Genomic DNA, 26120 nt, shown 5'->3' with positions numbered 1-26120 from the left:
TAGAATCTCACGCAAGTAACATACCGAAGGACAAAGGGAATGACATACGGGATTATATGAATCCTTGACACCGAGGTTCAACCGATAAGATCTTCGGAGAATATGTAGGATCCAATATGGGCATCCAGGTCCCGCTATTGGATATTGACCGAGGAGTACCCCGGGGCATGTCTACATAGTTCTCGAACCCGCAGGGTCTGCACACTTAAGGCTCGACGATGTTTTAGTATAGTTGAGTTATATGCATGGTTACCGAATGTTGTTCGGAGTCTCGGATGAGATCACGGACGTAACGAGGGTTTCCGGAATGGTCCAGAGACGAAGATTGATATATAGGATGACTTCATTTGGTTACCGGAAAGTTTTCAGGCATTACCGGGAATGTACCGGGAGTGACGAATGGGTTCCGGAAGTTCACCGAGAGGGGGGCAACCCTCCTGGGGGAAGCCCGAAGGACTTATGGGTGGCGCACCAGCCCTTAGTGGGCTGGTGGGACAGCCCAATAAGGCCTATGTGCCATAGAGAGAAAACCAAAGAAAAAAAAGGTGGGAAGGAAGGGACGGACTCCACTTTCCAATCCTATTTTGAGTAGGATTGGAGTAGGAGTCCTACTCCTCCTCTTGGCTGGCGCACCTTGGGGGCTTGACCCTCAAGGCAAGTCCCTCCCCCTACCTCCTATATATACTGGTGATTTTAGGGCTGATTTGAGACAACTTTTGCCACGTGCAACTCAGATCTAGACACCATAGTTTTACCTCTAGATCGTATTTCTGCGGAGCTCGGGCGGAGCCCTGCAGGAGTAGATCCTTCACCACCACCGAAGCGCCATCACGCTGCCGGAGAACTCATCTATTTCTCTATCTTGCTTGCTGGATCAAGAAGGCCGAGATCATCGTCGAGCTGTACGTGTGCTGAACGCGGAGGTGTCGTCCGTTCAGCACTAGATCGGAGCGGATCGTGGGATGGATCGCGGGACGGTTCGTGGGACGGTTCGCGGGGCTGATCGAGGGACGTGAGGACGTTCCACTACATCAACCGCGTTTCTTAACGCTTCCTGTTGTGCAATCTACAAGGGTACGTAGTTCCAAATCTCCTCTCGTAGATGGACATCACCATGATAGGTCTTCGTGTGCGTAGGAAATTTTTTGTTTCCCATGCAATGTTTCCCAACATAACTTACGAGTACAAGAATAAGAGGGGAAGATCTACGCATAATTGGACGTGAACTACTGATGATCAAATGAAAAATCTTGAACACCTACTTACGTCAGACATAACCCCACTGTGTCCTCGATCGGAGAATGAGCTCACGAAAGAGACAGTCACGGTTACGCACTCAGTTGGCAAGTTTTAATTAAGCTAACTTCAAGTTATCTAGAACCGGATGATAAACAAAGTTTCCACATTGCCACATAACCGCGGGCACGGCTTTCCGAAAGATTTAACCCTACAGGGGTGCTTCAACTAGTCCATCACAAACTACCACACGCTGCGCCGGAATGACCTCGATCAGGGATAGCCCGTGATCTCATAGGTTTCCTATTGAAAAACCTCAACCTCGAGATAGACCAAAGTATCCTCAGAATCCCTCGCACAAGACGCTCGAGAAAGGTAAAACAAGTCCAGCAAGGCCACCCGGCGTGTCGACGATCCCGATAGGAGCCGCGTATCTCGTTCTTAGGACATAACGGATAAGCGAAGCGTACGGTATCTCGGGTTTCCCCAGGTAGCCCGCACGGTGCTCTAGTTTGAGACCAACACCATCAGCACTGCCCCCTTTATTATGTTGAATTACTCCTCGGGTTAATGACGCCCTATGTTTTTAGTATTATCAGAATTATTATGTTTGGCAAATATAGTACCAACGTTGGGCCTTGCCAGAAGAGCTTTATCCCAAAACGAGAATCTAGGGGGTCCCCATAACAACCCCAAGCATGTTAGGAGTGCTCATTTATGGAACATAACACCAGTAGCCGAAACTAAGGTGACAAAGGTGAAACAAAACACTGGTCTAGAAGGCCGAGCCTTCCACCTTTTACCAAGTATATAGGTGCATTAAATTAAATAGCATTAATTAATAGGATGATATAACAAGCAACCCATGTTATCACATGGCAGCAACTGCACATGCAACTAGCAACGCTATCCATTGGTTAAGCAAGCGGTAACATAGCCAATCTGTGGTTTGCTAGGTTGTAGAAGGTTGAAGGTTTCATGGCAATGTTGAGAGGCTAATATTTAACAGGTGGTAGGCAACGAGACATAGCGAAAGAAATGATACAACTAGCATGGCAATGATAGTAATGGTATCTAGGGAAATGATCATCTTGCCTGTGATCCCGCTTGGAAGAAGAACGACCCTGTGAAGCAGACGAACCAACGTAGTCAACCGGGTCCTTATAGAATATCTGTTGTCTAGAATTGCCACTAGTACAACTATCTACAAGAAAAGAAAACGATAAAGCAACCCTTTCAAAAGGCTGGAGTTAGCCTACAAAATGAACAAATTCAAATTAGTCCCTCACGTCCATTCTTATAACAGAGATTTTACCCATCTTGAGTTAAATCCGAGTTTAGTTTCCCGGCATCTATATGACGGGGTGGAGCTGCCCGCCCCGATTGACCACCTTTTTCAGAATGCATGGCAATGGTCAGAATAAAGAGCCTTTGTTTTCTGAAATTTAAAATGTAATAGATTTGTACTTACGGAAGTGATAAATGGTTTTGCCACGTGGATATGATGTTTTCGACTTTTGTGATCAGATTTAGGCCCTGATTCCCCTATTATTCAGGAAACTTCCGCAGAATTATTTTTTAAGGCTCAAGGAAGCCTCACTTGGGAGAGAGGTCTCACTCATGTTTGTCAAGAAATGTGGAAAGTAGCGCTTCACACGGTATCCAATTTAGACTATGGACGGTGGCATGTGAGCTGAACCAAATGAACATTGAGCGAGGTCATACCCGGGGGGGGGGGGTGCCTATTTATTCGATACAAGTCTTTTCATTTCACATGGTGTTCGATATATAAAAAAATTCACACGGTATCTAATATACGGGAACATGATTTAGAGAACTATTCATGATTGCGATTATATTCCTTTGGGAACTATTTTTGATTGTGATTACACATATGTTGATCTGGTCAGTGAACTTGAAATTGTTAGAGAAACTATTGTTAATAAACATGTTAACCCTATTATTGTTTAAAATATGTTGCTAAAGATAATAAGGATACCCCTCCTATGTATTCAAAAAAAGGGATACCCCTCCCACCACTGAATTTATATTAGATTCAACGACCAGGTAATATATATGAATTGTACGAGCTTCTCAACCCCAACCTAGGTGAATTCACGGCGTGTGCATGTTTACTTTACTAGTTCTCCTTCATTTCTTTATTCAATTCATTATGTAACCTTTATACAATTCATTATGTAACGTAGTTGATAGACTCACACACACTTTCAACTTTTCAAGAATATTCAATGTATAGAATATTTGGTGTATAGAATGCCACTAGTACAACTATCTACAAGAAAAGGAAACATTAGAGCAACCCTTTCAAAAGGATTGAGTTGCCCTACAAAACGAGCAGATACAAGTTAGTCCCTCACATCCATTCTTATAGTAGAGGTTTTACCCATCTTGAGTTAAACCCGAATTTCGTTTTCCGGCATCTATACGACGGGGTGGAGCTGCCCGCCCCGATTGACCAACTTTTCAGAATGTATGGCATTTGCGAGATTAACGAGCCTTAGTTTTCTGAATTTTAAAACTTAATAGATTTGTACCTATGGAAGTGATAAATGGTTTTGCCACCCGGATGTGATGTTTCTGACTTATGTGATCAGTTTTTAGGCCCTGATTCCCGGAGTCTTCAGGAAACTTTCGCATATTTATTTTTTAAGGCTCAAGGACTCACTTGGGAGAGAGGTGTGACTCATGTTTGGGAAGAAATGTGGAAAGTCGCACTGTCAGGTAGCCAAATAAGCGATCCATAAATTCATTTAAGGGTGTTGCCCCCAGTCAGTTGTTGAGGCCTTTAAGGTTGCTCCAGTCCAAAATGTTCTGGAGAGCCCGCTCGACCAATTTGCGAGTAAACCAATAATTGATTTGAATATAGCCAACCATTACTTTTCATTTACAAATCCATCCTTGTCTATGCTGCTCACTCTCGGTTTGGCCGTACTTTTGTATTTTGCTGTTATGAAAAAGGGAGGTGGAAAGTCAGTGGCAAATGCATGACAATCCTTGGTCAGGCTTATTTATGATTTGATGTTAAACCTACAAATAAATATGTGGTCTTTCTAGAAATGTGAAACAAAATCTTTTCCGTTACATCTCAGTCAATTTTACTTTTTCATTATGTCGCAATCTGCAGAGTATGGTGGTATGATTAGCTTCACAATGACAAGTCACTTTATCATTATGGCTCTTCCATTTTTCATTTTTATAGCGATTACGGTAGTTGGATTTCAAAGACACGATTTTCATTTTTAGCTTGTTATTACATGCAGGAGTCCCACTACCGTTAGCACTTTCTTAGTACTCTTGAGCTAATCTTTTACTGTCTTCGTGTATTAAGCTTAGGAATATGTTTATTTGCTAATATGATGACCAATCACAATCTAGTAAATATTTAAATAGGTTCGTTTGGACTATGCAATTTCCGAACTATTCAAAGGAGACCTTGGTCGGTTGGTCCCTTATTTATAGTTATAGCATTAACTGATTTGGAATCAGGTGTTATATCACAAGGTCATGGTTTCTATGATCTCAATTAGTATTTACTTGAATGCTGCTATAAATCCATCAAATTTGGTCATTTCATAATTGCATAAAAATGAGGAGTTGGAGATTATAGGGGCTATAGTCGCGCTTTTGCAACACATATTGTGTTTTAAGAGGCGTAGATGGATAGGACGTAGTCTTGCTCGATCTGGACCCACAAGCAAGGCCTTGTGCTTCCCGGGCGAAAGAAGGAAAAAATATACTGATTGAGATAATAACGGATTTGAATTCTCACCCCACTTCCATGATCATGTCCTTTTTTTTTTTTTTTTTGAGACAATCATGATCACGTCCTGGTTATCTAATCTTGGTTGCCCCTGATCGGAAAGGAAGGCCAGTGTAAGCCCAAGAAGGTGCAAGGCAGAGCCCACATAGGCCCAAGAAGGCGGTGGCAGTATCACCGTCGTCCTCTGATTCCCCTCGTCCTAATCTATCCCGGCATCCAATCTGCTCCTCCCCGCATCTCCTCTCCGCGAAGCCAAGCCAAAGCCAAGAGCCAAACCCTAGGAAGCTACCGTAGCTCCGCCGTCGCCGAGATCTCGCATCTCGCTCCCCATGGCGGCGCCCAAGCCCATCTGGGTCCGCCAGGCCGAGGAGGCCAAGCTCAAGTCCGAGGCCGACACCGCCGCCGCCGCCAAGGCCGCCTTCGACGCCACCTTCAAGGCCCTCTCCGCGACCGCCCACGCCGACCAGTCCCCCCAGGACGCCGACCCGGAGGGCCACGACGGGCCCTCCTCCCCCGCCGAGCCCGCCGAGCCCGCCTTCCGCCCCGACCCCGAATCCGACTCCGACTCCGACGACGACCGCCCCCGCGCGCCTCCCGGCCCCGTCGACCCCTCTAAGTCCTCTGCCGCGGGCCCCGGCATCGCCGGTGGCTCCGCGGGCGCGCCCGCCACCTTCACCGTCGTCGGGAAGGACCGCGACGGGCGGAGGGTCTCCGTAGGCGGCGCCCGCGTACGCGTCCGCATCTGCCCCGCGGCTGGCGTCGGTGGCGACGACCTAGATGGCGGCGTCCGGGACAACGGCGACGGATCTTACGGCGTCACCTATGCCGTCCCCAAGCGCGGCAATTACATGGTCCACATCGAGCTCGACGGCTCGCCCATCATGGGGAGCCCCTTCCCCGTCTTCTTCAGCGTGGCCACGGCCGCCTCCGCCGCCGCAGCTTTCCCCACCACTTCGTCCGCGTACCCTTCCTCCTCATCCGCCTACCCTAATATGCTCAACCAGACCATGCCTAACATGCCAAACTACGCTGGCTCCATGCCCGGTTCCTTCCCAGGCTTGCTCGGCCTCATCCCGGGTGCCTCCTCTGGCGCTTCTGGTGGTGTCGTCCTGCCAGGCGTTGGTGCCTCGCTGGGGGAGATATGCAGGGAGCACATCAATGGGAAGTGCACCAAGGGAACGGGCTGCAAGTTCAGCCACCCGCCACAGCAGCTGCTCGTGTCTGTCATGGCTGCCACTACGTCCATGGGTGCGCTCAGCCATGCTCCCATGGCACCCTCAGCTGCAGCCATGGCAGCCGCTCAAGCTATCATGGCTGCTCAGGCTCTTCAGGCACATGCTGCTAAGATGCAAGCAGATTCCAAAGCTGCAGAGCAGGCTTCATCAGGTAATACCTGCCAATTCTTAAGGAATTCTCATAACATGTGCGCTTCATTGTTGAATTAGTAGGGTTAAAAATTGCCGAATCAATAATGAAGACATGTTAGGTCGCAAGCCTCTAATGCTCTCTGTATAATCTAAGGTTCTTAAATTACACTGCGTGCCTATGTAGCAAGTTCAGTTAAAAAATCTTGACGCTATTTTGTAAGTATTATTTAGCATGACTATGCCTTAAGGTTTATTGTATACTGTATGCTCTTATGAATGATTTCATGCACTTATTTTTTTAGTCATGTTGCTCACCTGCATCTTGAGTCCTTGTAGGTATGACGGAAGCCGAGAAAGCTGAGGCTCTGAAGAAAATTGTTCAGATTAGCAACCTGAGCCCAGTTCTTACAGTGGAGAACATTAAGCAGCTATTTGGGTACTGTGGCAAAGTTGTTGATTGTACTATCACAGAATCGAAGCATATTGCTTATGTGGAGTACTCCAAACCAGAAGAAGCAACTGCGGCATTGGCCCTCAGTAACGTGGATGTTGGTGGTCGCCCCTTGAATGTTGAGATGGCTAAATCTCTTCCTCAAAAAACTAGTATTGCAAATAGCAATTTACCTATGATGATGCAGCAAGCTGTTCAGATGCAACAGATGCAATTCCAGCAGTCACTGTTGATGCAGACGTCAATAGCTGCTCAGCAGGCCGCTGTACGTGCAGCCACCATGAAAAATGCCACTGATGCAGCAGCTGCACGTGCTGCTGAGATAAGCAGGAAGTTGAAAGCAGAGGGCTTTGGTGGGGAAAGCGCGGAAGAAAAGGATGCCAAAGAGAAGTCAAGGTAATGTTTTGATCTTTTTCATTATTTTGGTAACAGATTGTTCTTCTTGCTAATTTTGGTCTACTTTATACTCCCTCTGTCCCAAATTAAGTGACTCAATTTTGTACTAATTTTGTATTGAAGTTAGTACAAAGTAAAGCCACTTATTTTGGGACGGAGGGAGTACATTACAAGATGAGATTAGAAGCACGTTTTATCTGGACAGTTCTTTTAGTTGTTGTCTGTGTGGAAAAGGATCTTCTAGTTTTTATTAGACCTATTCATGCTTTATTTTTTAAGAGACTAGCACAATGCCCGTGTGTTGCTACGAAACTATAAAGTACGAGGAGTTGGGTCACTGACTTAGAAAATTGTTAAAATACGGTGGCGCCATGCGGAATTTGCTCGCAGTTCACTATTGGAAAGATAAAAAATACCACAAAAAATCATGCGTCGGGCATTGGAGAATCTGAAGTGACCATGATCCTTTACAAACACAACATTTCGAATGTTGAAACATATGAGAATAGACAATGGTACTGCACAAGGTCGTGGATCCGGTAGAAGGATAAGGTCTATCATCGTTTTCTAATTACAATCTGTTCACTCTCTTGTTCTGTGATATATAACTGAAATAACTTGGCTGGGAAAAAAAGAAAAAGAAAAACAAGAGCATTATATTGAGTTGGAGTCGCATTTCTGCATTTGTTATTTGTGTCCCAAGTGTTAGTCTCACATGAATAGTAGTGTATTGTTTATTTGTGTTTCGTCCCACATGTGAGCACAAATACATTTGTTTATTTATGTTCATGGAAGGTTGCTATTCTCAATATGGGTAGGGGTGCATTTGTTTGTTGATGAAGATTGTTGGTCCCACATGTGAACTCACCACCAACTCCAACATTTATAAGTAGGAAAGATAGAGACACGTGCTTTGTTTTGAAGATATAGCTTCAGTTTCAAATGGCATGGTTTGTTATTTGGCATGCATTTCACCATGTCCGTTTATGCATCTATGGTTTTGTGAAGCATGTGAAATAGAATGCGAGATCTGAGAATAGGACTATCAACAACATCATTTCTTTGGGTTTAACTGCAGAAGTAATCCTGACCAGTTCGTTATTTGCTTTACAGATCTCCATCACCCCCTTCTCGTAGATCCAAGTCTCGGTCAAGATCACCTATCAAGTACCGTCGGAGTAGGCGGGACCGCTCTTACTCTCCGCCAGTTAGACGCCCCCGAGATCACCGATCACGATCTCCGTCAAGATCTCACTACTCAAAGTATGGCAGTGACCGGTCATATAGGGATGATAGGGACAAGTATAGCAGGTCTGGGAGAAGAGAGAGTGACCAGTCTCGTGATCATTATTCATCTAGTTCAAGGAGGAACAGGAGCAGAAGTATAAGCCCAAGGTCTAAGAAGCCATCAAGAGCTGATTCTCGGTCACCGAAGCGGCAACGGGAAGAAAGTTTAAGCCCATCGAAATCAAGAAGGGCAGCTCGTGCTGGTTCAAGGTCACCAAGGCATCATAAAGGAAGCAAATCATCACCAACACGTGAGCAGCGTTCTTCTCATCGTAGCAGGCATTCAAGATCCAGATCTCAGGAGAGAAAGCATCATCGTAGCAGTGATAAGAAGAATGTAAAAAATTCCGAGGTGCAGGATGACAAAAAAAGATCTGATAGAAGTAATAGAGGTGGCAAAGATGAAAGGTCTGTAAAGGATGCTGTGGAAGATAAGAATGCAGACACTTCTGTTGTTGCTCATAAAAGGAGTTCATCTGTATCTGAAGATGAATTGCTTGATATTGATAATGGCAATCACAAGAAATCCAGACATGATGCTGCTGCTGCTGCTGTGGAGCATGAAAAGAGGAAGAATGAAGACGGTATTGAGGATGTGGATTCTCCAAGGTCAAAATATGAGAAGAGAAGCTTGGGAGAGGATGATTATAATATCCAGAAACATGACACAAGTAGGAATACTAAGATGAAGACAGATGACAAGAAGTATGACAGAGCCGATTCTTCTCGAAAGGACAGAAAACACAGAGAAGATGAATCGAAACATTCTAGAGATAAAAGTTCTCGTCATTCATCTTCACGGTCCCATAGAAGTTCAAGGCATTCCAGGGAAAAATACCATAGGGATGGTACTGACCAGCATGAATCAAAGAAATCAGAAGAGGGTGCTAGAAGAGCTAGGAAAGACAATTCTTCCCTTGATGATCCCCTGTCTTCAGATAAAAAGAAAGTTCATAAGGGGAGCTCTCCTGATAGGATTATTAATCAGTCGGAAACTGGTTTGGACTCTGATGGCTTCAAGCATGACACTGAAGTTAGGCTGCGGAATGCTTCATTAGGAGAAGCAGATCTGGTCATCCAGGAAGACCAGAAATTTGCGGATGAAACTGGTACAGATAAATCCTCAGCAGATGCAATATTGCCTGCATCAAAGCAGAAAGGCAAGGAAGATATCTGCTCTACCGTGTCCGACATTAATGGGCAACATGGACTTGAAGGAGATGGCGCTTAAGGGGCACTGAAGAGTCTGACATGTGATATTAACCAGTACCTGCCACATCGTTCAGTTGGCTGATTGCAGAGTGTACTCATACAATGGATGCATAGCTGAACTGGTGTTTGTTATCTCCTCTCTGATTTAGGAGTTTTATTTGCAGGATATGAAGATCTTTTGGAGAGCTTCAGTGTCGACCAGAGTGTTCATCTGATCTATAAAAATGTATTCCTCGTTAACTTAATTGATGGAGATTTGCTCCTTGGAGTAAACTTTTAAATGTAACACTGGAGATTGTAAGGTGATTTAGCACAGTGAGGTCAAACCAACCATATATATTTGTCGTTGCAGGCTTGTGAAGAGTTGGAGCTGATTCTGCGGTGTGAATTGAAGATTCAAGGGAGTGCGCACTTATCCATACTCAAGTAAAGTCCATTATGAAAGATTAAACAACTTGTCTCTAGGCTATGCTACATTTCAGTTGGCATGCTTTGGCTGGTGCAATGGTCCGAGATGTTTATCTACATACTGTGAACATATTCTGATTGAGAGATGTTTATTTACATACTGTGAACATATTCTGATTGAGTTTGCATTTATGTGCTGTGTCTTTGCGTATGATTCCCTCATGTGCATCTTTTATCAGTAATGATCTTATGCTTCAAGAAGTTCAGCAGCTTAATTGATCTGTTTGTTACAAATAAGTTCATTGGTTGTTTACTCCTGATGAATGTAGACAATTGTGCTGTAAAATTTATTTGTTATTTTGTGTGCTGCTCAATTCTCACCAAGTCTGCCTAAAATACATGTCTTGAGTTTGTGCCATTGCATTCATGATTTTTCTTTTTTCCTTCCCTTTTCCTTTTTCCTTTTCCCCCTTTCCTGAGTGACAGGGGCTCGCTTGAGAAGGCATTGTCTGTGACTGATGTGAGGCAATTGTTGATAAAGTCGGAACATTTACTCCAGGGTGTTCCCTTGATAGTTCCAGAGATAAGCAGCATGTCTTCAAATATTATCATTCCTTGTCTTCTTTTCGCACTTGCATATATGTTTGTTTGTTTCGGAAGCACCTATCCTCTGCAAAGAGTAACTTTGCTAGTTACTGCTCACCTGCTATGATTGGTCCTGTGGTTGGAAAAACATGTGCAGGTTTCTTGAAAGGTGGTTGCCATTGGAATTTGGAACATGTTTGGGAGGGGACAGGCCATGCTAACTTTAAAAGCTCCTTTGTGTGTAGAAGAGGTAAGGATTTATGCTGTGGACTTGGTTAGAGTGAACACCAGAAATACTTACCCATGTCCAGAAACCCAGTCTTGATAGATGTCGAGATATGTTTTTGTGCCATATAGCCTATTCCATTGTCCATTGGACTAGATTCTTGATAGGATTTTGTTCACTGTTAACAAGTTACAATAGTGTGCAACCATGTCAGTTTTGTAGTTATAAACTTGATGCCTTTTTTGCCTTCTTTATTTGCTTTTGTTGAATAGGTTGACTACTGGACAATGGACATAGCAAGTTTATTCCAGGGATCCTCATCTTTTTAACTACCTGCTAGATAGTTTTTCTAGTGTCGCCCTGTAACTGGATGATCGAGTAGTGTCTAGCAGATGACAGACTGAGCAAACTAAAAAGTATCGTCGAGTCTTATAATGTGGTTGCTTGGATATATGATCTATGAAATGAATCCCTTGACATTTGGTATTGGGTTGATGTATGAATTACTCCCTCCATCCCAAAATAAGTGTTAAAGTTGTACCAAGTTTGAGTCACTTTGGGACGGAGGGAGTATTTGTGAGGGCTTAGTTCTAGATATATCAGTGCTAACTGTCTAGGGAGAAGTAGGTGACAAGTATCATCATGCATGTACGTGCTACATGCTCAATACTTGTTTCATGAGATGTAGTGTAGCAATAACACCAGCAGTACTTAGTCAAGTCCAGAAATCTGGCCTTTAATGTGTTATTATGCTGGGTTCTTTATGATGGTAAATTTGGTGTTCTTTATGATGGTCCAGAAATCAACGAGTTACAGGCATGCTACTGAATAAGTCTTGGTAATCGTTTTCCTTTTCTCTTTTCATGTGCTTGTATTTCCTTGTTGCTTGTATTTCCTTGTTCCGACAAAGATGGATAAATGAACATAGCGAGTTTGTCCTGCTAGACCGTAGTTTTGATTGTATTTTATTACCAGTTGACAAGATTACCAAATTAAATCTTACCATCGAGTTACTTGTTGTTTGGATTCATCCCTGGCAATATGGTGCTGGGTTCCGGATTGATGTATGAATTATTGCGAGATAGTTGGTTATACTAGATATACCTGACCATTAACAATAGGGATATTTAGGCCCGAGTGTCAGATACTTGACTGACATCAGCCAAGCAATCAGCAACGCTCATTGGCTCATGTACTTGCTGACCTCCATCCGCTGTTAAAAGGGTACTAGGGCATTTGGGATTATTTGATTGAATCTAGTCGTGGTCGGCAAAGCGTCGTCCCTCGTTTCCATCGAGCATAAATGTTTTTCCTGTGTCCAAGCTGAGAGCCGCGTTGTTAATCCCTCTCCAGTTACACGATGAGGGTTGCTTTGTTTACTGTGTAGAAGGCGGCTAAGAGAGCCCTGAAATAACAATGTGGACGAATGGAGGGCATATCGGATCCCGTTGATGTGCATGTGAATCATTTAAAAGGAACCTGGGATGATGGACGCCGAGAATAATATCCGTGTATGACAACATGTCGCCGTCTTATCTCCCTCCCTTTTTTTAAAAAAAAAATTCAAATATATTTATGCACTTTGTAACTAACTCTTTTTGCCCTGCACAAAGGTCGTTTGTGGTTAAGAATGTTTGTTGACACGGTCTAAATATGCATGCCTGTATGTATGCGTATCCTTTTGTTTCACGTGTGGTTTATATATGTAATCGCATTGTCTATAGTTTAGGCATTTTCAAGAGCGAGGATCATGATTAACGCGTCGACGTCTTATCGTCGTGTAAGCACATTTCTTGGACGAATGTGATGCGTGCACACCTGACCAATGGTAATTCCTTGATGGGTTGCTTGTGGGCAATCAACGTTCGTTTGACATGGCCTAGCTAGGGGCATGCACGCCTGGCTTTGTGTCGTTTTCATACAATAAATCTAGACCTACGTAACCTTACCGCTTAAAGCTAAGGCGCTGGTCTGTATTTTTTTTCCCGTTCAGATCAAATCAGGCCAAGTCAACATTCGTAAAGTTGTCCAAGTTCGTTTCCACATATGGTTGGGTGCGTCGTTAGGGGTGGTTCGGCAGCAGCTTGACTAGGGGTGGTTCGGCAGCAGCTTGACTAGACGAGGACGGAAGAGAAGCAAGATGGATGGATCTAATAATAATAATAATAATAATACCGTCCAAGTCGGTCAGAGATGATAAGACCGGGCAGATTGGACGATCTTTGTGCGGGACAAAAAAAGGACCAGACGTGTGGCAAGAGTCGACGTATAATCTCCTCTATCTCCTCTATTTTTCTAAAAGTGGAAAAAATGGAGAAAAATTTACAGCCACCGATGCATGGCTTCTGGAAGCTACTGCCGGACCCGGATGTGTGCACGGCATCCAACGCGGAACCCGCAGCACATATAACTGTTTGGCTTGCTTGGTTTCAAATGCAAAACAGTAATTCTTGACGATTTTGCTGGCTCCGGTGCAACACACCACCAACAAGGTGGTGGCAAGGAATGGACAAACGGCCGGAAAGCGACCCCACACATATCTTTCTTTCGTTGGAGGAGATCTCTCTCCCTAATATGTATATCTTCTCCACGCCCCCCTCTCTCCTAAATCCTGATTAAAAATCCGACCACCACCACTACCACCACTCTCTGCTCGCACGGCCAAGCTCAGGCGCAGATCAGATCACACATGCCCCACCTCGCAGCGTCCCCCGCGGCCGCCTTCGCCGGTGCTGTCGCCGGCGGCGGCGGCGGCGGCCGCGCGGGGTTCCGGCCCCTCCCTCCCCGCGCGTCGACGCGGGCGCGGGCGTCGTCAGCCACGGCCGGAGGGGCCGCGCGGACGGCCACGGCGGACCAGCAGCAGAAGCAGCCGACGTTCTACGACCTGCTGGGGATATCGGCGGAGGGGAGCACCTTCGAGGACGTGCGGGCGGCGTACCGGCGGATGGCGCGCAAGTACCACCCGGACGTGTCCCCGCCGGACGCCGCCAAGGAGCACACCCGCCGCTTCATCCAGGTGCAGGAGGCCTACGAGACGCTCTCCGACCCCAGCCGCCGCACCACCTACGACCGCGCCCTCGCCCGCGGCGTCTGCCGCCTCGCCTTCTCCCCCGCCGCGCGACGCCACGACGCATCCGCCTTCTACCACCAGGTACCCCCCACCCGCCCTTGTCTGTCTGTCTCCCCCGTCACCAATATCTCTGTCGCTTCTTCTTTTCTGTCTGCGGATGATAATGGATGGATGGATGGAAATTGTCCGCATCGTGATCTGCCCCCCTCAGATTCCTGACCGCGACTGAATCCACCTGCGGTTTTAATTCAGCTCGTCATCTTATTAATTGATCCTTCAAACTGCACCCTCTGCAAACTAGTTGGACATCGGGTGATTCTACAAATGAACTTGTTGCAGCGGGGCTTTCACATTTTGATGCTCCTACTGGAGTAGTTACTAAATCATGTATCCAGGCTTAGCCTGTGTTAACTCCTAATTACTTACAGTATATTTTAGGCTAATCTTCACCGCTACCTTTAACAAAGGTTCCTCAACAGAGCACCCCAATTACTCTGTGCTGGCCTAATTATTCAGTTAAGACGCCTGTAAGCTCATAGTTTAGCATATCATGCATGTGGCGTTCCAGCCTGGCTTGAGATGCCTGGCCGGTCAATCAAGGAGTATTCTACAGCTAAGGAGCCGAGACTTGAGTGGAGATCTTCTAGTTTAGAACCAATATTTGGTGCTTGACCACTATCTACTCCATATACTTGACGTATAACCATTCAATCACAAACACACATAACAAGAAATACAGAAACCCTCCCGTATACGATGTTATATACAAATATGAATGAATTCAGCGGATGCAAAAGATATGTGTGTGTGGCATGATGATGGTTGGTGTCTGTTCAGGAGGATTTAGACAAGTCATTTTCGTGTTAATGATTTGCAGAAGAAAAAGAAAGAACCGCATGAGTGAGATTTGTTAATTTGGTGTTGTCAGATTTGACAAGAAATCTAAAATGATTAATAATTTGGAAAGCGGTGTCCCAAGTGTATGGATGAGAATTGCAGGAGTGAGCTATCTTTGGTGATGTCTCTTTTCGCATCATTGTTGATGATGTTGAATTAACAATGTCCGTGGCAATTGTCAACCATCGTTGTGTCATGCTCCTTGCCAAGTTCCAACTTGCTGTAGAGCTTTCTCTTTCTCGCCACTAACTTCCCGCCTTTGTGAACCATACCACAGGAGCAGGAAGAGAAGTCTGGATGGAGGACGTCCTGGGAAGGCCAAATATCCGAGCTGAAGAAGCGGAGCACGGTGAAGGACGCAGAAGAGAACCTATCCTGGGGAGCTCAGATGCGAAGAAGAAGGGCCGAACAGTCGTGACAGTTGATCCTCTGACACGCCATACACACTAGCCGTCCGTAGCATCTAAACTGTTTATACCTTTGAGTAGCAAAGTTAGAAAGGCTATGATTAAGAAGCATATGGCTAGGACCGGAGTACAGCCATGGCACTAGCTTACTGCTTGAGTCTTTGCCTGATGCATGTTAAACCATACTACCATACATAGCTCACAGCATACATAGTTCTAGTAGGTGCCGTGCTGCATGTTGAACCCTATGTTGTTGCTCCTCCTTGAATCTTGCCTGATGAAATGTAAATATAACGAGATGAAAATAATCAATGCTAGTCGTATTTCGAACTGATGATTTGACCTGTGGAATTTTCTCCGGTTGATGTGTTGTGTTGTGTTTTCTCAGTGGTTGGTATTTAGAAAGAAAGAAGGGAAGCCATACGCGCGTGGATATTCTTTCAGTGGTTTCAGATAGAGGAGTGGTGTGGACTCTGGAGTGAGTGATGGTGTTGATATTTTTGTTTGCAGTGTACTTCTGGATGCCACCCGTTAGGCGGAGTCATGTTGGTGATGGCTGATGGATATCCTTCTGGATGTGGCTTGTGGATTGTAGTTGATGAGTCACTGGACTTAGCTATGGATGGAGTGAAGATGCAGTATCCTTTATATGGTTTAACTGTTTTTGACGGTTTGACTTGTTCATCTGCACACGATTTTTCAGATTGTGGAGTCTTTCTCTATGCAGTATACTCCCTATGTTTCTAAATATAAGTCTTTCTAGAGATTTTAATATGAATTACATATGGATGTATATAGACATATTTTAAAGTACAGATTCACTCATTTTGCTCCGTATGTAGTCCATAGTAGAATCTTTAAAAAGATTTATATTTAGGAATGAAGGGACTAAGGGAGTATATCTTTTGAGCATCAGGAAATAGGCAGAGCACCTCTCTCCACCGTGGAAGAAAAGAACTGGATAACAACTTCAGCTAGCTAGCAAGAAAAAAGAAATGTTCAACGGAGATGCATGCGCGTGCGTGAGAGGGATGGCGAGGCAACACCATCAACGCTCATCTTTGAGTTGTCAAGAGACGATTAATCTTCAGTGTTGTTCTATTTTAAAATCATATTGTATCTGATTTTCAATTAGGGATATCTTTACTAGGGCGATCATAAAACACTAGAGAGGGTGTTACACAATGCTGTTTTTCAAATATGGTTAGAGCATCTCTAACAGATGCCATATATAGGGCAGCCTCTTTTCAATTATAGGGCAGGCAAAATCGAGATATAGGACAGCAAAACAGCAGTCGTTTTACCAGCAGCCCAAGATAAAGCAGCACCCGCCCCAGCAGCTGCCCTATATCGGGCACGGCTGCAAAACAATTTACTCCTATTTTGCTACATCTTTGCACATATATCTCATAAAAAATATGATAAATAAGATAAAATATAATTCAAACAAATAATAATTCAATAGTACTAATTATTACAACAATAGTTCATCAAATGGTTCACAAAGTTGTTCACAAATCAACACACAAATAGCAAGTTTCATCACATAGAAGTAATAATCAAGTGCACATGAGCTTGTTGTCGGCATCAATGCGTTCCCTCCGAATCACCTCACTGCCATAGACCGGACCTCCGTGCTTGGGCTTCTTCCTCTTGTGCAAAAGCAAAATCAAAGCAATGTCTTCTTCATCCTCCAAATCGTATTCCTCATCGGATGAATCCTCAATCAAAACCATCTACAAACAAACTAGACCATATTAAAAAGTGCAATCCTAAACTACGATCACAAAAATCAAACAAAAAGTTGAATACACATTACCTCGAACACCTTGCGGGCGGCCGGGCTGGTGGGTGGCAGCTGCGTCGCCGGAGCAAGCCTCTCCTAGCTGCTGCTGCCGTCGCTGGGTGTTGCAGGCGGCCAAGGGGAAGCGTACGAGCGTCGTCGCGGTCGTGGCGGCGGCAGAATCGGCGTCGGTGCCCCGGATTCGTACAGCGGCGACGACGTCGGCAGATCGACGATTCCGGCGATGGGCAGTGGTATTCCGGCGGGGGCGAGGTGCGGGAGGGACCGGCGGTGGACGGGCGGCGGATTTTGGGCAGGGGCGCGGCCTACGGGCGGCAGATTTGCGGCGACGGCGGCGGATTTGCGGCGACGGCGGCGGATTTGCGCCGGCGGGGTCGGGGGCGGGAGTGGCTGGGAAATTTTCGGGTGGCAGTTGGGCTGCGCGCGCGCGTCGTTGGGTAAATAGGGCAGCCACACAAGTGTTGTATATTTGCAACAGTTGGGTCAAATTTAGGGCAGTGTTGTAAAAAATATAAGGCAGTTGATGAAGATAGGGCAACTGTTGGAGCACGTTTTTGCCTCTTTTCTGCCCTATATGACAGTTTTTATGCCACACTGCCCTATATAGGGCAGCTATTAGAGATGCTCTTAGAGGGACAGTGGTATCCCAACCTATCAGGGTTTAAATCCTGGTGCTTAGATTATTTCTGGATTTTTTCAGGATTTTTGACGATGCGCTCTCAGTGGTAGGAGACGTTCCTATCGACGACGAGGCGTCTATGGTAAGTTCATAAATCTTAAGATGATATGTCGGTTCGGTCTTTTAAAAATGCTTATAAGGGATATGTGTGCGTACGTTTATAAAGATGAACGTATGCGCGTGTATATGAACGTTTGTATTGTATTAAAAAAATAAGATGGACCGTCACACGCTTTGAGTCATGACACGACTCCCTGAAACACTCTCCTAAACTCCCGGTCAAGGTGGGTCGAAGTTGCGATACGCCATAACAGTCTTGACCCTAGAGTGTTTTGGAAGTAGGCCGAGATCTCTATTGTCGATCTGAATCGCGATGCAACATCTATGACTCGATCCTTGAGTGTCTTGGGAGCAAACTCTAAAATCTCTAGTGCCCTCCCCTCAAGTTTATTAACATGATGAGAGTGACCGAATTACATGCCCATGATGGCCTTATAAAGGGGGAGCGCCTTGACAAATGACTAAGGGTACCACTGATGGTGGTATGTAGGAGAGGTAGTATGATAAAGCTTGACCCATTAGTCCATGAAGAGTAGTCAAAGGTGGGGGTGTCAAACAATTTCTCGCCAGGCCGCATGTCCCGAGCACCGGACATCTCCTTGGCGCTGCCTTCGGCAATGGTCTTTTCGGGCATGGTCAAGGGCAAAAACACTGATTCAAAAAAAGTGTTTGTCAAACAAAAAAGTTCATTGATTCAAAAAAGGTTCACCATTTCAATAAAATGATCATCAATTCAAAAAAACTTTACCAATTCAGCAAAATTATCATCCATTTAAATAATGTTCACAGATTCCAAAAATGTTCACAAGTTTTTAAAAATCGTTCACAATTTCAAAAAAATGTTCGGATATTTTTAAAATTTTCACAAGTTTAACAATTGTTCACGGTGTCATAAAAATTATTCACAAATTCAAAAATGTTTACAATCTCTAAAAAAGTACCCAATTTTGTAAAAATATAATCCAAATAATGGAAAGGATGTTTGCAAACATGAAAAAGAAGAAGGGAAATTTAAAATTTAAAAGGAAAATGAAAAATAGAAAAATGGAGAAATTTGGAATAAAAATCATAAGAATAAAAAGGAAAAAACGGTTCATAGAATGTTCTAGAACCTTTCCAAAACCGGGTAAAGAAAAACAGACTTGGCCGGCCCATCCTGTGGACAGGCACACTAGGGGTATGCGCTAGGTCGCTAGACACCGACCTAAGCGCCGAATAGGAACTAGGAACTGCCGTTGTGGTTACCCTAAAAAGTGATGCTTTTGGTTTGATTTTTCCTTTTTCTTTTCATGCTTTGCTGCTGGGTGTACTCCCCCCTTCCTTTTCTTGTCATGTAAAAAAATCACGTTTGCTCTAAAAAATTTGGAATTTTTTTATTGATATATTTTCAAAAATTCATGAATATTTTTTTGAATTCCTGATATTTTTTAAAAATCTTGAAAAACAAATTAACAAAAATTCTGAAAACAAAAAAACTGATAGTCGGAGCAGTAGAACGATAATGAGCCGAGCTGAGCATATCAACGTGAGAAATAATAATAATAATCGCATCAAGCGAGTGACACTGATTAACAAATAGGTGGGTCGGTCCATATAGGCGTTTCGAGAGGCTTGACGTCCTCGTCTATGGTCCATGGTGCAACACTCCACTTCATCACTACATAGATGGGCTTTTGGCTAGTTGCACGTCATCTAGTCTCTGACTTCTGATCTTCTTGTCTTCATTGTTGAGTTTGATCTTTTTATTTTGTCTTCTTCTTTAACATGTGACATGAAAAATTGCTTGGTCTTTTGTTGATTGTCTTGGACTTATGTTGATTTCCTTGAAAATGGTTGGCTTTTGTTGACCATCTTGGACTTTGTTGAATAGCTTGACCTTTTGTTGACAAGCCAAATAAAATGTAGAGGGTGCATGGAACTATGGAACACCCGAGCGGTTGTGGTCGTATGTGTATGACAGGAATAAGAAAACTCGCTATTCACTCAGCTTATCTTCCATGATAAGTTATGTACGAGAACTGACCGAGCGGGTCAAGGTGATACTCCTATGTAGAATTTTGTGTAGAGAGGGTTGAAATCCCATTCTTTTCACTTTCCCCAACTCACGACATGTGGCGACGGTTGAATGGACTACTTGGCGTACTCCTAGGCCACCAAAAATGACCTTTCAGTTCCCCAAACCTGAGTACATTACATGTATGGTCCTTATATTAATTGGCACGTAATAAAACAATCCTCAAACTCGCGGAATGCTACAATACGGTCCCGAAACTTGAGAATACATTACACATATGGTTTTGACTATGCCCCGTGATACACATGGCACTATGTGAATGTACAATAGATGCAGGAACCCCACATGTCAACATAGGAAGATGAAAAATAATAAAGTGCACACTGGGATCCGATCCTGAGTCCTACTGTCAAATTGTGAGCACTAGATAGCCAAGTCTTCTTTCTTTAAAGGTAATAAAGAAAAGATATCTAGCCTCCGCCGTCGCAAGAGGGATGCCGTCCTCCGGCGGCTTCCCTGCGTCGATGACCTCGATTGTCGGTGGTGAGGGGGATTGTCGGATCCACGCGTGTGGATCGTTTTAGACATTAGTAGCTTGTAGGGTTTGGGTTGTTCATCATATTGGCTTCAACAGTGATGATGGCGATGTCGAATAAAATGTTTTAAGATCCTTGCCCGACGAGGCGATCTCCGTTGGGGTTGGATTTGGAAACCAGTCCATTCAACTAAGGATGGTGTGGCCGCGTGGTGGATCTGCGTCCTCAGGCTCTGCCATTGCGACCTAATTTGCTCCAAAACCGATGCGGAGCTTGGGAGGTATGCAGAATGTGGCCTGCATCGGCGACATCTGGAAGATGGTGGATGATGTGTTAGGTTCGTGGTAGGCAGGTATGGTTTCCTCCTCCGATATTAAGTTACCTCGAATGGATGGTTAAAGGTGTCTACAGAGGTCGATCCCGACATTTGGGGTTATTTGGTGATCTGCATTGAAGTTGTCCTTATGGTAGGCGGCCTAGAGGTGAATCTAGTCAATTGATCAAGGAGTTGCTTTCCTATAGCACTAAAGTTGTCTCTATAGCATAAAAATTTGCTCAAAAAAAAGTTTGTCGAAACCTACTCATATGAGATCTAGTTTTGAAGAACTCGTCGAAAGAAACCCAATAATAAAATCGGATCTAAATTATGACACTTAGATCAAAAGTTATGACTTCTTAAATTTTTTGAAACCCCAAATAAATGCAAGTGGTCTCTCTAGGGTGAGGTAAAGTGAGGATGGAAAACTATGTACTTTCCTTTTTTGATAGGCTAGGATAACATGTCACATCAAATTTCTAACCCAAATGCTAGAAAGTGCACCTGCACTTTTCCATTGTTGCGAGCGCACACTATCTTAGCCATTCGACCGAGGAGACTGAATTAAAACCAAACCCATTGTGGGGCTTACATAGATGAATTAACGTGAAAGAAAAGCACCTGGTCCCCCGCACCCTCCGGCCCCACAAATTTTCAGCAAGATCCCACGTGAATGCATTTATTCGGGGTTACAAAAAACTTAAAAATCTGTAACTGTTGATTTGAACATTGGAATTCAAATCGAGTTTCACGGTTGTGTTTCTTGTGATGTGTTCTGCAAAACTAGATCCCATATGAGTATCTTTCGGTGAAATTTTATTTAGAGAAACTTTGGATGCCATGGAGATAATTTTAGTGCTATAGGAAAGCAACTTTTTGTTAGTGTGCGTAGTATGAATTCCTATCATCAGAAATAACTTCAAACCTGGCTACCATGACTACCAAGTTTACTAGTTTTGCCTCTAAGTTCCTACCAAAGCTAGCAAGTACTCTACCATAACTAGTTTCGCCTCCGAGTTGATAGTTTTGTAAGCAACTTAGTTTTTGAGACATGCTAACATTATCCTAAGTTGCCTGTCATGACTAGCGAGTAGCTTAACATCATCCTTAGTTGCATACAACACTTTTCGGTATGGTAAGCAACCATGTTTCATAGATAGGCAACTTTGCAACACTCATGGAGAACTTTCAATGTTTTGTAAGCAGCTGAAATAGCACTGGTAGGCAACTAGGCATCACCGGTAGGAAACTTCAGAGTGTTTGTAGGCAACTTAGAGAAGATAAGCAACTTCACAATACCGTAGGCAACTATTTTACAAAGTTAGGCAACAGAGCAGTAATGGGAGGCAGCTAATTACCAATAGCACGCAAAATGTGCATCAATAGTAGGCAATTTCATGGTATTTATAGACAGCGAAGCATCAACAATAGACAACTAATCATCATCAATAGGTAACTAATCATCAACCATAGGCAACTGAACAACGATGATAGGAAAGTCGAGATAATGTTAGAAAAATCCAAAGGCACACATAATGTAGTGAAGTTGCTTGTATGTAGCACTAAAGGTGCCTCATGTTTTGTGTGAATTTTCTCATTTACACAAACCAACTTTATTGGCGGTCTTACTAGGCCAAAAAAGAAGAAGTTGCTTCTCTATATCACTAAGTTGCCTCCATTGCATCTAAAGTTGCTCACAAAAAAATTCGACGAAATGTATTATCTAGTTTTGAAAAACTCCTCATGAGAAATCCAACAATGAAAATGGATGTCAATTTTGACACTCGAATCAAAAGTATTTTTTAAAATAAACCTCAAATAAATGCCCATCACATAGATGTTGATTGATTTCCTTTTTAGATCTTTGTTTGTTAGAGAATCACGCAGTCATAAAAAAAATCACGTGGTTTCCTTCGTAAAAGGAAATGTTTGCCATCAAGCGAACGAGCGCGTGGACGCTCCCTAGCCATGCCCATTTTTTAATATGGTGGGTGTGTTCGAGGAGTCCATCAAGCGTTCATGTGCTGTCTAGCCACATCCTTACTTAATTGCTCTCAAGACATAGCCACACCCCCGTACAATACAACACTTTGTGACGTTCTATGGAGCAACCGTACCAGGGTAACGCTATGGGTCAGGCCATTTATTGTTCGGAGCGAGTACATCCCATTTTTCCATTTTCTCTGTTAGGCACGTACTATCATGGGTTTTTCAGGTTATCCTTTTTCCCTCTTGTTCTCCACTATGGTCTGGTTCTTTTTTTGGTTTTATTTTTCGTTATTAAAAAAAGTAAATTTTGTATATTTTTAGAAATTCTATTGTATACATTATTATTTTTAAATTCATGCTTTTGTTTTAAAAAGTGAAAATATTTCTTAAAATTCGAAACTACTTTGTGTAAGAGAACTTTTTTTCTTTCTATTATTGGATATTTTTAATTCATGCTTTTTTAAACATGAACATTTTTCAGTTTCATTTGCATTTTTTGAAATTTAGTACATCTTTAAACTCTACGTTTTTTACTATCTTTCTATTGTGGTCGATGTCCTTGGGAGAAAACCAGCCAGAAAGTCGAAAATCAAGAGGAAAACAAGAGACATGTCTCTATTTCTATAGTGGGTTGTCCCAATCGCTAGCTAGCGATGAGTAGGAGATCCCCTCAGGTCCTCGCCCTAGGCTCTTTGACGATGACATGAGGCAGGCTCCGCCACGGTGAGCCATGTTTCGGTGCTAGCTTGAGCATGATAAGCAAGGCAAGACCAGAATACAAAAAAGGAGCTAGGACAATGATCGTCCTCGTTCTATCAGAAATCTGGAAAGAAAGAAATGAGTGCACTTTCAGAAACAAAACAGCAAGAGCCGCGAGCATATCCACCTCCATCTCCACAACTCTCCAATCTTGGAGGCAAGCTGGAGCAGTTTTCCTAGAGCACCCGTTCGGGAAAATCACGTGAGGAGTACAAAGTCTGCGCCAGATTTTCCTGTTTTTCAGCATTTTTTCCGCGATTTCTTCCTGTTATGTCCTTTTGATCTTTTGATCAACCCCACCCTTTTTATTCCCGCCATGCTTTCTGCTATCTTAATATATGCCAGCCAGCAGCTGGATCTTTCAAAAAAAAAAAATAATAGATGCATGCGCGTATGGCATCACACCTGGCGCGCATCATCATCATCATCATCATCAGCAACCAAAGAGCAGGTAAGTCGAGGCGTGGGCACGACGCAGAGCCTGGTGGCGCGAGGAACGGTGAGGCCGAAGACATCACTCATGTCGAGCTCCGACGGCTTCATGTCGTTGGGCAGTTCCCAGTTGAACCCATGGGCGAGCTGCGCGACGGCGAGCTCCAACGAGTACAAGCCGAGCGCCATACCAGGGCACGAGCGGCGGCCGGACCCAAATGGCAGGAACTCAAAGCACCCGCCCTTGAAGTCGACCCCGGCGGCCTCCCCTTCCCCCGCCATGAACCGTGAAGGTCGGAACATGTCGGGGTCCTTCCACGCGTTGATGTCACGGCCGATGGCAAAGACGTTGATAATGACACGGGAGCCCCGGGGCACGGAGTAGCCGTCGACGACGCAGTCCTCGGCATTCTCGTGGTTGAGCATCGGGATGGGCGGGTGCAATCGAAGCGTCTCCTTGATGACGCACTTGAGGAAGGGAAGCTTGTCGAGGTCCGACTCGTTCACGTTCCGGTCGAGACCCACCGTGTCGGCGAGCTCTTGTTGCAGACGTCGGAGGTCGTCGGGGTAGTGCATCATCTCCGCCATTGCCCACTCGATCGCCGACGCCACCGTCTCCGTCCCGCCAAACATCACGTCCTGCAGTACATACATACATACATACATATACATGCACATTTTATTTTAAAAAGCATACTGTACTAGTACTAACAAATTCATCTTAGTTTCCCATATATACATGCACTTTTGAATTTTGAGGTTTTAAATGCACTCGGTCCGGTCTTATGACATCAACAAATAAACAGCGTTTTGTATGTAAAACAAAAATTCTACACGGATCTTGATGTCCAGATCTGGGAGCTAAAGAGTTGAATAAAACTAAACTAGGAGTAATTCTTAGAAAATTACTGTGTTTTTGGCGCATAGTATATATGGCAGTAAATAATTGATGGAAGTTTCGATATACGAACCATGATCATGGCCTTGATGTTGTCACGGGTGAGGCGGAGCGTGTTCTGCAGGTCTTCCCTGCCGTCGCCGGCGGTCTTGTTGGGCCTCGCCTCAGGGAGGAAAGCAAGCATGCCATCCACCATGTCGGCGTCGGCGTCGTCGGGGTTCCTGCCCCTCATCATGTGCTCGTCGATGATCTTGTCGATGAACTGGTCGAGCGCGGCGCGCGCGGTGCGGAGGCGCACGTTGATGCCCTGCGGGTCCGCCCAGCTGAGCCATGGGATGAAGTCGCCGATGCAGAACGCGGCGAAGAGCTTGGAGAACTCCTGGAGGATGGCGACGAATTCTTCCTGCTTCCCGCCGTCGCCGGCGCCGAACGCGGCGCGGAAGGTGACGTTCTTGGCGAGGTTGAAGATGAGCTCCCCCAGGTTCACGGTCTCGCCGCTCCGCCGGGCCACGGCGCGGACGAGCGCCGCGGACTCGTCGCGCACGGCGAGCCACGTATCCGGACGGCGCCGGCTGAAGAGCTTCATCACGCACAGCTTGCGCATCTGGCGCCAGAAGGGCCCGTAGTGCGCGAACGCCATGTCGGCGCGGTCGTAGGTGAGGTAGGTGGCGGCGATGCTGGCCGGCCGGTTCAGGAAGGCGCCGTCCTGCACATGCAGCACCTCCCGGGCGTACTCCGGCGTAGACACGGCGAAGACGTGGGCCTTGCCGAGGCGGAGGTGGAGGAAGCCGCCGTACTTCTTGGCCAGCGCCGCGAGACCCCGGTGCGTCAGCTGGTCCATCATTGACATGTTGCCGACGATCGGCAGCGGGTTCGGCCCTGGAGGCAGAGGCGGCGCCCTGTCCCGCCGGCGCAGCCGCAGCACCACAAAGACCACGGAGGCAACGAACAGCCAGCTCAGCGGATCTTGGAGCCAGTCCATTTCCATGGCGATCTTGGTCAAGTCTACCATTGCTGATAGCCTGATACTCGACCGAACTAGAAGCTCTAGTTCTTTGTGTTTTTCTCTTGGGGTATTCTATTCTACTGTTTGGTTTTTAGGAGTAACGGCTTTCGGGTAGAACCGAGGAGAGAAGTTGAGGATGCCGGCCTGCCGGCTTTATATAAATTTTCTTCGTCATGGAGGGTTTATATATGGGCAACCCTCTGGGTCGGCGTGCCGGCGCAGACGTTACGACCGGTCAACGCCCCAGCGTAAGATACATGTACATGAAATCGTCCGATCCAGAAAAAAAAATCCTCACCTCGCT

The 26120-nt window shown here is 45.0% G+C and overlaps 3 protein-coding genes and 1 pseudogene across 4 annotated transcripts; 3 read left to right on the top strand and 1 right to left on the bottom strand.

Moving 5' to 3' along the window:
* Positions 1-4833, top strand: part of LOC123441425 — a 68316-nt pseudogene extending 63483 nt beyond the window's left edge.
* A 386-nt stretch (positions 4834-5219) lies between these two features.
* On the top strand, positions 5220-10330 carry LOC123442752. 2 transcript variants are annotated; one of them, XR_006630520.1, is made up of 4 exons: positions 5220-6403; positions 6721-7231; positions 8345-9956; positions 10083-10330. XR_006630520.1 is itself a non-coding variant. In XM_045118883.1 (3 exons), the coding sequence occupies exons 1-3, from the start codon at positions 5347-5349 to the stop codon at positions 9747-9749; spliced, it is 2973 nt and encodes a 990-aa protein (XP_044974818.1). In that variant the 5' UTR covers positions 5220-5346; the 3' UTR covers positions 9750-10330. The 2 variants fall into 2 exon arrangements, 1 of the variants encoding a protein (XP_044974818.1); XM_045118883.1 differs by having other exon boundaries at positions 8345-10330.
* Positions 10331-13141: 2811 nt separating this feature from the next.
* LOC123442753 (chaperone protein dnaJ 20, chloroplastic-like) lies at positions 13142-15657 on the top strand. Its single transcript, XM_045118884.1, has 2 exons — positions 13142-14100; positions 15194-15657. Exons 1-2 carry the CDS (start codon positions 13639-13641, stop codon positions 15332-15334), a joined length of 603 nt encoding a protein of 200 aa, XP_044974819.1. The 5' UTR covers positions 13142-13638; the 3' UTR covers positions 15335-15657.
* Positions 15658-23493: 7836 nt separating this feature from the next.
* On the bottom strand, positions 23494-25856 carry LOC123439398 (cytochrome P450 84A1-like). Its single transcript, XM_045116115.1, has 2 exons — positions 24884-25856; positions 23494-24551 (listed from the first exon to the last, which is right to left on the bottom strand). Exons 1-2 carry the CDS (start codon positions 25820-25822, stop codon positions 23880-23882), a joined length of 1611 nt encoding a protein of 536 aa, XP_044972050.1. The 5' UTR covers positions 25823-25856; the 3' UTR covers positions 23494-23879.
* Positions 25857-26120: the final 264 nt, after the last annotated feature.

This window comes from Hordeum vulgare, chromosome 3H (genome assembly GCF_904849725.1).
Source record: "Hordeum vulgare subsp. vulgare chromosome 3H, MorexV3_pseudomolecules_assembly, whole genome shotgun sequence".
In the NCBI taxonomy this organism is placed as follows: Eukaryota; Viridiplantae; Streptophyta; class Magnoliopsida; order Poales; family Poaceae; genus Hordeum; species Hordeum vulgare.
This window is presented reverse-complemented; position numbering and strand designations above follow the sequence as displayed.